The sequence below is a fragment of the Aedes albopictus genome, chromosome 1, assembly GCF_035046485.1.
Source record: "Aedes albopictus strain Foshan chromosome 1, AalbF5, whole genome shotgun sequence".
NCBI lineage: Eukaryota > Metazoa > Arthropoda > Insecta > Diptera > Culicidae > Aedes > Aedes albopictus.
The window spans coordinates 211012965-211025281 of record NC_085136.1 but is presented as its reverse complement, the minus strand read 5'-3'; the positions used below and the strand labels follow the sequence as shown (position 1 = coordinate 211025281).

The following is a 12317-nucleotide window of genomic DNA, read 5'->3' as shown; positions in this document are numbered from 1 at the left end:
TTCTTCGATAAATTTTACAACCTACATGTAGTGGTAACGAAGTGACTTCGGTTTCATCATTCCTCCAAAACGAAACAACTAAAATTTGCATTGGAAAACCATATTTATTCAGAAATATATGATTATTATATAGAATATTTATAGAACACTGATTATAAGTACAGTTTGTTTGAAAGGAAATGTTGGTTTTGTATTTTAAACACTTATTTTGCAACGCGTTCCTGAATTCCTAAATCCATGTTTTTTTCCAGCAAAGGCCTGCCACATTTAGTCGTCGAATTGCAATAAATCCACATTGCAATCGTAGAAATCCTCAGAGAATATCATACAGACACGGAACATTTTCTTGATAAAATTGAAAAGCCTCCTATTTGCTGCCGCTGCTGCTCCCGCCGTTGCCCAAGTTACAATTTCTTGCATACTCCTCCGATTTTGGCTGAAATAGAATTTATGCAATGTGGTAATTATCATTTCATCAATTATGAAGCAAAAACTTACCAAGAAATCTAGTTCAGTTCAAAAAAATCGATCCAAAACTGTTGAACACTAATCAAGCTCGACCGACGACGGACGGTTTGTTTATGTTGACGCCATGTTGAACTGACAAGAGGCATCTCATGTAAAGTTGTTGGTTCGAAAATGTAAACGTAAAAAGCATCCGCTGCAATTTTAGTTTTAAGCTGCCGGATTGGCTAAACAAACGTTGAATATTTAGGGCGATGTCAAAACATGATCATGTCAATGACATACGGTGTAAGTTTAAGTTAACATACCGTTTACATGATTGGAGTCTACATTGTATTTTTATTTACGTTACGATTAATATTCAGATTTTTTTGCTGTGTAATGTTAAATTTAAATGCTTCTTCATGAAGTTAAGGAAATCAAAATTTTCTTGTTTGGAAACGTCAATATTAAAGTCTCCAGTGACAACCATTGGTGTGTCCAGTCTAACATATCTGAACAATTTCCGCGTCATGAACAACTTCGTATTTCTTATGGTTGTTCCTGGTGAAATGTAAACCGACTTTAGAAGTACTTCGGTTCCCATAACATTAACCTTTGCTGCACATATGTCTCCATAGTTGATCACTTCGGCAAACGTCTCGTCTCGATCCTCACCGAGTTGCTTGATGGGATGCGGAACAGCCACGGTTGATGCCGTTTCCTTCTGATAGATCGCGACTCCAGCCGCTCTCATACCCATTCGCTTGCACTGCGTGATGCGCTTATATCCATCAATCTCTATTGGAGAGGTAGCATCCATCCAGGTTTCATTCAGAGCGAGAAATTCTACGCTTGAAAGGATTCGATCAGTCGCTATGTCCTGCGCGTGAGCGTTCAAACTCTGTACATCGAGGCTCATCAATGTGCATGCAGAGCCGCTGTTTTCAACTACTTCACACAGTTCATCTCCTAGTGTACGCAGTCGGTGATTACCCAAACGCAACAACTCGTTCCTTAAATCCACCATCTTTGGTGAGTTGCTACCCTTAGCATGATGAAATTTAAACGAGTTTGTGGAGTTCGTCAAGTAAAGGCCTTGAAGCATCGTAACACGTGACAAGCCAACGTACACCAATTGCTGATCTTGAGCCTTGTCATAATCATACACGACCTCGGAGAAAGTGCCTCCTTGCGACTTATGAACTGTTAACGCACAGGCACTAACCACCGGAAACTGTATGCGTTTGCATTTAATGATGCCGCTTAGCTTTATGTTACCTGAACGTTTTGCAATAGGAGTCCAATCGGGTTGCAGAATTCCTGGCCTTGAATAGACAGCTGGTCGCGATTTGATCCTCAACGCAGCACCTATCGTCTCGTTGTCATACTTGAACCATAGTTTCACAACTGAGCCGTCTTCATCCTTTTCAATATATTTCAGCTCACCTATCGCACCATTCACTACGCCATCTTCTACATCGACGTTGGTTGTAATCATGTATGGCATACCAACGGAAAGGCGTAGCAAATACGGTAACCCACCGGTTTCCACGACGCTCATCTTGTAGAGCTTGATGCGAGAGCTTGCCAGTTGACCAGCGTCCTTGTATCCCGCAAAAACGTCATCCGCTATACAGTCCAGAGCATCCTGATTATGTAGTACTTCGTTGTTGTATGCTTCAACATCCGCATTCCGATGATAAAGCCTTATTGCTCCTGGTGCGTTTTGTTTACACCACTCTACAGTACGGAACCGACTTTCAATCAGTTTGGTCTCCTCAGCAGTCATTTGCTGGCCATTACCAATCTTAGTGAGTATACTGGAGAACTCTACATCTGTCTGCCGCATAACCTTAACAAGCGGTAAGAAATCCAATGCTTGCCAAAGAACAGCACCGTGAAAGGAATTACCTGTAGGCTTGTAAACAGGCCTTGCATTGACGGGTGGCAATTGTCGCAAGTCTCCACAGAATACGATGTTAATTCCGCCAAATGGATCATCATAATTGCCACTAATGTCCTGAAGACGCGCATGAATGGTGTTGAGAATATCCGCACCAATCATACTAACTTCATCGATTATGACCGCCTTAATGTTTGCAAAAGCATTGCGGTACAACTGCAGCATCTCAAAGCTGAGTTTCGAATTGGCTCGCCTTGACATAGTGATCCGAAACGCTGAATGAACGGTTGTTCCTCCTATAGCAACGGCTGCTTTTCCGGTGGAAGCACACGCCACATAGGCGTTCTTCTGCGCGTTGTGGGCTTGACTGTAGCGATTTATCGTCTCCATTAAAATGCGCAGAGTGAATGTTTTACCGCACCCAGCGGGTCCAGTAAAGAAAATCTGCATCGGCTTGCTGCTTTCATCGTAACTGTGCAAACTGTTGATCATTTGCAGGATGAGGTCGCGCTGCTCAGCATTGGTTGTCCGCACCATTGCACAGTAATCTTCTTTCGACATGACATTAGTACGTTGCCTGATGATAGCATTCAGTGCTCCTGTGGGCAAATGTTCAATATCGTCGTTGTTGGGCTCCATGATGATCGTTCGCACAAATTCATCATTCTTCTCTGTAGCGGCATTCTCCTGCTCACCAACCTCTTCGTTCTCACAAGTACGAAGGTATTCCTCTACAGTCTGTTCCAAGTTCAGCTCGCAGTCATATTCCCTTCGTTTTCTCAAGAGATCTGCCTCGTTCATATCATAAAGCTGAAGAAACTTGTTGCCATCCAGAATGTCGCAGACTTCGCTTCTGAATGGCCAAAACAAAAGTACCGATTCACGCTTGTACTCAGCCAACTCGTTCATGCTGTAGCCACGCCATCTCAATATTCGTGGAACATTCCGGATAGTGTAGGTGTTAGTACCTCTTCTTTGAGTGTACCGTGCTGCGAAGTCAGCTAAACAAACATCTTCTAAGCCATCGCGCTCTTCATATTTCTGGATAATGTTCTTGGTCCACACATCAGTCGAATCCTCATCGATTTCCTCTTCATCCATCTGCCTGTACTGTTTCCTAGATCTTATCCTTTCATGAGACCACATCGTTGGTAAGAATTGAACTTTCCTGCTGGCTTCAGACATAGGCAATCGCAGAAGTACCCATGCAGCTTCCTGGGCACACATCTCCACAGAGTTCAGCATTTTCAAACTAACCTTCTTCAGCAAAGCCGTGTAATCTTGGTCCGGATACTGCTCTTGCAGAGCGATAAGCTCTCGATGCAATCCACTTATACCGCGGTTGGACTTGTTGACATAGTCAACCAAGTAACACGCACATGAGTACACGTCGAGGATGAACTGCAAATCCATGTTAGAACGAAGCTTTTGAGCAATCCATGGGTTGAAAGGATTCGTCCATAGCTCATTCATCACTCGCTTCAGGAAGATCGTTGGTCGCTTAATCGAAGAACGCAGAACATCAAGGTAGTACTCGTATGTACATTTACAGTCGTCTAGAAACTCCTCTAACGTGTCAAATGCCTTGGTTTCCAAAATTTGTCTCATTTCCGAGGCACGCTTCCTCAATCGATCACGGCGACTATCATCAGCGGTGAGAGAAATCAGTGTTCGCTCTTCGTTCATTGGCCAGTACGGTATGTAAAACCTGCAACGCTTTTCATTACGTTTGTAGCAAGTACGCGTGTGGTCATGAATCTGCTTCTTGATCGTTTCCGGCAAATGCACAGCGCTGATGGAACTAACTTTCCTAATAAGTTCCATTGTAGCAGGCATATCTTCAGAAACAGTTTCGTTAGGATCGTTTGCGAGCCAAAGCATGATATGTGCATGTGGGCTGCCGCGATGCTGAAACTCGATGCGCTTGAAGGAGTCCACGACGTAATGCTTTCCCAACGGGCTGAACCTTGGTGAAGAAAGGATCGTCATGAGAACATCGACAAGCTTGTTGAAGTACAAGCAGCACGTGACGGCATCGTCATTGACCAGCGTTGCTCGCTGTAGAGCACTCAGCTCCTGCAGCGGGTCCGTTAAAGCAATGCCGTTATACTCACTGGAGAGTTTGTGTAGCTGCTTCAACAAAAGAGGCCATTGAGTTTCACTGGCGCTCAGAGTCAGGAACATTGTTGGCTTCCCCAACTATCGTATCATGGCGAAAAGGTCCTGTTTCCTTTGATACCAATATTGCACTGAATTTGGTATCGACTTCATAAACGACAGGTTCCGTTCCATAAGACCTTCCACGAAAGCTCGGTCGTTGAGCTGTCCTCGCGTTATGTTCGCGGTTCCCACGCTTTTGAAGACATGCTGTAACCCTTCGGTAACTCGAAGACGCAGAATCTTCATAGCCATGTACAGCAAATGGTTGGGCTTGGCTCCTCGCCTATCACTCCGTCTCAGCTCACTGGTAGCCTTCATGAAAGGCGTGACGTGAGTCCCAGCCTTGAATCTTCTGGGGTGTCCAAGATAAATATCCGGAAAGGAAAGCTCCTCGGCATCATCATCGTAAACGATGGAAACTGGTCTCCTGTTTTGAGCTGGGGCGATTTCCAAACACTTATCCTCATTCCACATAAGTGTCTGTTGTTGACCAGCAAACATCTCCACATCATTGGTTTCCTCGATGATATCCAGCTGGATCGCGTCTCCATCCCGCGATGAACCAGGTTGAGGCTCAGAAGCAATAGCACTCAATCGTTCCTGGTTAAAACTTACCCCCTCCCGTCTATACAAAGGAGTAGTAACAAGATATTCCAACCAAGCTTTCACCACAGACTTTTTGACGAATCCAGACAAGTAATTTGATTTATGAATAAGGTGCTTTTTAATGCACACGTTAAAAGCATAATCATCTTCAAGCTCGCGTGGAAGTGCCCTAACCATCTCATCTACATCTACTGGAACATTGATCGCCTGACCAATGATCGTGTAACTGCCTAAAATTTCGGATAACATTTTATATAATCGAATAAAATGAGAAAATGTATATGTCAATCATACCTTGCGCTTGGCGCAGGCGACGAATCTGCATAAATGGCAGTCGTGGTGAAATAAGCCTTTCACTAATTGGGTCCAGCGGTGGAAGGCCCAAAGGATAAGGTGGATATTTGAACCCATTCGATGTTGACAAATTGGGTACAGCACCACGTTGCAAACTGCTGCGACAAGTCTGGCATACTTTGAATGCATTGACCGATTCAAAATGATTTCCCTCTATCAACACTCTCCCTGCAGCTTCGGTGATTGACTTTAGATCATTGATGAACCACAGCCTATCACATACGCTGCACGGTATACCAAATTCATTTTCAGTGAACCGTTTGTGGAACTCTCGATCAGCTTTATCGAATTTTGGTTCTTCTTGAATTGGTATAGATATGTCAATTCCTGTAAACATTAATTGATTCATTATGCGCACCATTTAGTAATGATAATACCAATAGTTTACTCACCCTGACCAAAGTGATCAGGAATTAGAACAGACTCGTTCTGCTCAGAACGAAATGGAACAAGTTCTGTAAAATGAGATTGAAAATAATGATTAAATGTTTGCCAAATCATTAATGCTTTTGGTAAAATGTGTCTGGCATAAATTATTTGAAATATTCTTGAGAAGAAAAATACACAAAATATTGTATACGTCAAAAAATGCTTTCTGTTGACAAATATGATCGTAGTTTTATAGGGGTATTCCTAAAGTAGTGTATATTAAGTATCGTCAATCAATAAACATAGATTTCGTTGTGGAATTAATGTGGTGACAGGTAAACTTGAAAATCTTCACAACAATAATATGCATACAACAGTCAATAAGCACTTACCTTGGGATCGAAATTGTTCAACATGGGCTTCCCCATCTACATGAATAGATGGAGCGATTCCTAGGAAAAATGAGGAAAATCTTTAACTTACTATACTTTTGCCATTGAATAATGTTTGGATTACAAAGATTATACAACGTTCACATTTCGAGCTCAACGTGTTAACGTCAACCGTCGAGTCCCCCATGAGTGCTACAGATTTTCAATTTACGAATTTGTCGCTAAACTCTACCACATTAAGCACAAAAGTAAAAAGTAGTGGAATTGGAGTGCTTTAATCATTAGCATAAACATCAATACGTGAAAGCTTTCCCACGATAAGCTATTCAAATCGATATATTTCATATCAAACCCTGTACATTGTACCGAATCGTGAAAAGTCAGCAAGTAAAAAGCACGTAACCGAAAAAACAAGCCGAGTTTCAATGGAAAAATAAAACCAACTAAGTATTGTGAATTGAAGAATGGTATTATTTAACAACACTTGCTCACTTAAAAAGATTAGATACATGCACTTTTAATGCTTTCAGTCAGATATCTGCTATTTTTGAAAGTGCGACACTAGATAACAAACTAGCTTGCAGCAGTAATGCACAGCAGAAAACTTTTCCTGACAGCTGCACCGGGATCATACTATGCTAACGACTTAATGCTTGTGTGATACAAGTTGCATGACCGCGAATGCACTTTGAAAATGATAATTTTACTCACCGCTATATGAAACCGCACCATTTGGCAAGGTACCGTTGACTGGGACTGCTACAAATCTCACCGGATCAGTGCTCCTGCCCGGAAGAGGTTCCAGCACAAAATTGAGCACCGGCTCAAGATTGGCAGCCGCAGTCGTACCGGCATTGACACCGGGCCCGACACCAACGCCGATAGTTTCCCGCGCATTTTTCCTCCGCTGCCTGTACTGCCTCATGCGTTCCGCATTCGTCACAGCAGGCCTCGGCGAGACTCCTTCGATTTCCTGCTCTTCACGCTTCCTCTTGCGGAAGTTCGCAAGATATTTTGCTTCCAAACGGCGCGGCATCCTTTCAGCAACGAACGGAATGTACTCACTATCACCTGTCACACAACAACCGGCACAACGAAACACTTCCTCGGAAGAACCACCTTCGGCGACTGAAGAGTCAAAATGGACAAAAGTCCATGCGAGATTCCGACTTTTATATCCTCAAAATACATAACCAAGATACGTTGGCAAATTCGGAATGGGCGGAGCTATGCATGGAGTAAAGTTGTAATGTAAACCATTTCGCTGAGCGTATTCATAAGTTATTGTAGTCAAAGTCGCAAGCTACCATGATTTCTAAATCGATGAAGGAAAATTATCCGATTCGCAACTCTTGAGGAATTAGTTTCGGTGGTCCTGAAAAGGACCGTTTAATGGACGATTTTAGGAAGGAAACGACATGAATTCACCATGCCTTGTTGGTTTTCCCCGCCGTCGGAAACTGATTGCTGCCGTAGATTTACTTCTTGCCTGGTGAGATTCCTGGCCGAGCAGAGATTTGTCGCTGTGTTAGTGTCTGCTGCAGCCGGGCTGGAGGCGCCACGAACCTCCTTGTCTGATCCAACGAAAATGACAAAAGAATGTTAGAATTACAACCATGTTTCACACAAAACGGTCTAGATATGATAATGTATCGATGAATTCCTTATACCATTAGCGGCCAGCTTGATCACTGTGTCAGAGCCATTTCACCAGGCATATTTTCAGCTTTCGATTGCACCACGTTTTTGCCGATCTATGGAATGAAACCTTTGAGGAATCAGGATGATTTAAGAAAGAAAATTACATGAATTCACAATTTTGCACAATGCATGTTGGTTTTCTCCGCGTCAAATGCTGGGCCACCGAAGACTGATCCACTGTTTGCTGCCGTGAATAAAATTAATAGCCGACCTCACTCTTGCTGAGAAACGACGATGTCTTTTACTTTTTGGGTGCAACACTATTCTCGATCGAATCCAATTCCCTTTTGGAAAGATTTTCGGTGGTCCTGAAAACGACCGTTTATATTATGGACGATTTTGATGAAATCACCATGCCACGCAATGCGTGTTGGTTTTCTCCATGCTGAATGCTGGAAGCCGTCGTAAACTGGCCCGCCGCTTGCTGCCTTGGATGAAATGTCCAGCCGAGCCGAGCCGTCGCTGGGTGGGTGTGTGCTGTTGTCGTACTGGAGGCGCCACCAACCTCTTTGACTGATCCAACGAAAATGACGAAAGAAAACCGAGGACAAAGCTTTTATACCCCTAGATTAGCAGGCGTAGCTCCTCCCATTTGGGTGGCATTACAGTTTATTTCGTTTGCATGCCCCGCCCGCTTGCACCCAGACGCTTCAAACCATTAAGCAACCGAGAAATGAGTAAATTTCCATTGAAAGGATTGAATTATCAAAATATTAAATGGTTTTGATCATTTAAATTCGAAAAATGTTATAATTAAACCATGCTTCACACAAAACGGTCCGGATAGGATAATGCGTTGATGAACTCTGTATACCATTAGCAGCCAGCTTCATCACTGTGTCAGAGCCATTTCACCAAGCATATTTTCACTTTTCGATTGCACCACGTTTTTGCCGATCTATGGAATGAAACCTTTGAGGAATCAGGATGATTTAAGAAAGAAAATTAAGTGAATTAGCAATTTCACACAAAGCATGTTGGTTTTCTCCGCGCTAAATGCTGGGCCACCGAAAACTGATCCACTGCTTGCTGCCGTGAATAAAATTAATAGCCGACCTCACTCTTGCTGAGAAACGACGATGTCTTTTACTTTTTGGGTGCAACACTATTCTCGATCGAATCCAATTCTCTTTTGGAAAGATTTTCGGTGGTCCTGAAAAGGACCGTTCTGGACGATTTAGATGAATTCACCGTGCCACGCAATGCGTGTTGGTTTTCTCCATGCTGAATGCTGGAAGCAGTCGTAAACTGGCCCGCCGCTTGCTGCCTTGGATGAAATTTCCAGCCGAGCCGAGCCGTCGCTGGGTTGGTCTGTGCTGCTGTCGTACTGGAGGCGCCACCAACCTCTTTGACTGATCCAACGAAAATGACGAAAGAAAACCGGGGACAAAGCATTTATACCCCTAGATTAGCAGGTCAAGCTCCTCCCATTTGGCTGGCTTTCCAGTTTATTTCGTTTGCATGCCCCGCCCGCTTGCACCCAGACGCTTCAAACCATTAAGCAACCGAGAAATGAGCCAATTTTCATTGAGCAATGTTTCTAATTTGGAAAATTCGATGTAGAATTCCAGGTGGAATCATTAGTGGCCGGTTTTATCATTGTTGCTGAGCCATCAAGCATTCAATATTTCACTTTTTTGTTGCACAACGCTTTTCCAGATCGATGGGATTAAACCTTCAAGGAATCTGGACGATTTAAGAAAGAAAATTACATGAATTCACCATTTCACGCATGCGTGTTGGGTTTCTCCGCGGTGAATGCTGGATACCATCGAAAATTGCCTCGTAGCTTGCTTCCGTGGATAAGATTGAGTGACCGTCTCCGCTGTTGCCAAGCAACGAGTATTCACTCTTTTACTGTTTGGTTCCACAACACTTTTCTCGACTGATGGATGAAAATAATCCGATTTCTAACTCTTGATGAATCATTTTCGGTGGCCCTGATAAGGACCGTTTGTTCATGAATTCACCATGTCACGCGATGTGTGTTGGTTTTCTCTGCGCTAAATACTGGACAGCCGAAAACTGACCCACTGCTTGCTGCCGTGGATAAAATTAATGGTGGGCTTCACTTCTTCTGAGAAGCCGAGCTGTATTTCTTTGGATTGCACTAAGCTTTTCTCGATCGATGGCGGTCCAACTCTTCAGGGAAGATTTTATGTGGTCCTGAAAAGGACCGTTTATATTATGGACGATTTTGATGAATTCACCATGCCACGCAATACGTTTTGGTTTTCTCCATGCTGAATGCTGGAAGCCGTCGTATAGTGGCCCGCCGCTTGCTGCCTTGGATGAGATTTCCAGCCGAGCCGAGCCGTCGTTGGGTTGGTGTGTGCTGCTGTCGTAGTGGAGGCGCCACTAACCTCCTTGACTGATCAAACGAAAATGACGAAAGAAAACCGAGGACAAAGCTTTTATACCCCTAGATTAGCAGGCGAAGCTCCTCCCATTTGGGTGGCTTTCCGGTTTATTTCATTTGCATGCCCCGCCCGCATGTACCCCAACGCTTCAAACGAATAACCAACCCACCCGGATAAAAAATTACCATTCATTACATGGTAAATATTATTAACAAATGACTGGTTTTATTGTTCACAATAAAACACATAGTAGATGTATTGTTACTTTTTACAATAGAAATCAAGCCCATATAGTTCGTACAATAAGTGAACATTAGCTTTATTAGTGACTGATTGATTCGATTGTTTTTCAATAGTTCTATAATAATTTAAAGTTACTATCAGTAAAAATTAATTTAAGTTGTTTTTAAATAGTTGCAAAAGTGCCTGCAAAGTTCTCATGGACTTTTTATTAAAAAAGAGTTTATTTCTCAATTACACTTAAAAACAATTAGTAACAAATAAATAACAATAAGTAATATTGTTGCTTGGATCATGTTTGTATAATCAAATACAAAATCACTTGACATATTTTTTATAGTTTTCGTTTTAAATTTGAGTACAGTAGATGTTTCGGTTATCGAATGTTATTCGCTAAAACTGACAGACGTCAAGCAGTGTTGGCAGAGGAAGCTCTCAATGAATAACTGAGGAAGTACTTATAGAAAACTAGCTGAAAAGCAGGTTTAGCCAAGTGAGGATGTTAAGACAAGAAAAAGATGAACAATGATTTTTCTAATGTTTTCCAATAAATTAAAGGAATCTAGTAAATAGTAAACTACCATTGATAACAATACAAATACAACTAGTTTAATGGGGTCAATTGAACCGATGTTAAAATAAACATGCAATAATATTTGTTGTTATGTAAACAGATTTCGCCTTTGAAAAACCAAAGAATTCATATTTCTCGGTTACATTTTTCTCCAGCATTTACAGATACTAATGGCCACGTGAATTGTGAACGATTTATGGTATGGATCATACGACCTGAGGTCTGACTTGTGATATTTGGCAGTTATTTGAAAAGATTGAAGATAGATCTTATCAACAGCTGCCAAGCAATACATACCAGACAGACATCAGAGTGTTTGATTCTTATCATAAAATGTGCATATCATTCTGGCGGACGTTAGTGCTCGTAAATGCTGGATATAAATGTTAGCGGGAAATATAAATTCTATGAATTTTCAAAAGCGCATTCAAACTGCATACAAATAACAACAAATATTATTGTATTTTTATTGTAACAACGATTCATTTGACGCCATTCAATCAATTGTATTTGTATTGTAAGAACAATGAAAAAACATTAAGATATACTGTTATCTTTTGAAAATTGCCCTAAAAATGTCTCATAAAAACACAATACATTCTATTGTTTTTCGCGAAAAAGTGTATGAAAATTTTCTCAAAATTTTATGGTTAAGATACATAACGACCACCATTTTTTATTGTAAAAGTGCCATTTACCATTCGCCGAATGGTATAGAACAATAGGGGTGATGGTGAGTGTGTTGTGTAAATTACAATATGTTTAATGGTGAATATTTTTCGAAAAAATGGTGTTGTAACAATAAAATTTATCGTATTTTTATGATACTTTTTATCAGGGCAGAAATGAGTAAATTGTCAACGAACGGATAAAGTAACAAAAATATTGAATTGTGTAGATCATTGTAATTCGAAAAATGTTAGAATTAAACAATGTTTCACACAAAATGGCCTTAATAGGAAAAAGCGTTGCAAAATTCCAAGTGGAATCATTAGTGACTGGCTTCATCAATGTTGCTGATTAATGGCATTCAATTTTTTTCACTTTTTGGTTGCACTGCAGTTTTCTCGATCGATGAAGAAACATTTTTCGATTCGTAACTCTTGTGGAATTAGTTTCGGTGGTCCTGAAAAGGACCGGGACGAATGTTGGGCAATTAATTCAAATTATTTCTCCACGCAATGCAATGCGAGTGGGTTTTCTCCGCCACC

General features: G+C 41.6%; 1 protein-coding gene across 1 annotated transcript; it reads right to left on the bottom strand.

The window, feature by feature from the left end:
• Positions 1 to 367: 367 nt before the first annotated feature.
• On the bottom strand, positions 368 to 4534 carry LOC134290894 (uncharacterized). The gene is made up of 2 exons (XM_062858121.1): positions 1061 to 4534; positions 368 to 436 (listed from the first exon to the last, which is right to left on the bottom strand). The coding sequence occupies exons 1-2, from the start codon at positions 4532 to 4534 to the stop codon at positions 368 to 370; spliced, it is 3543 nt and encodes a 1180-aa protein (XP_062714105.1).
• Positions 4535 to 12317: the final 7783 nt, after the last annotated feature.

Coding starts and splice junctions, on each gene's coding strand:
- LOC134290894 (XM_062858121.1), bottom strand. CDS start 4,534: ATGTTCCTGACTCTGAGCGCCAGTGAAACTCAATGGCCTCTTTTGTTG. Junction 437..1,060: donor GAGACATATGTGCAGCAAAG/GTTAATGTTATG, acceptor ATTCTATTTCAG/CCAAAATCGGAGGAGTATGC.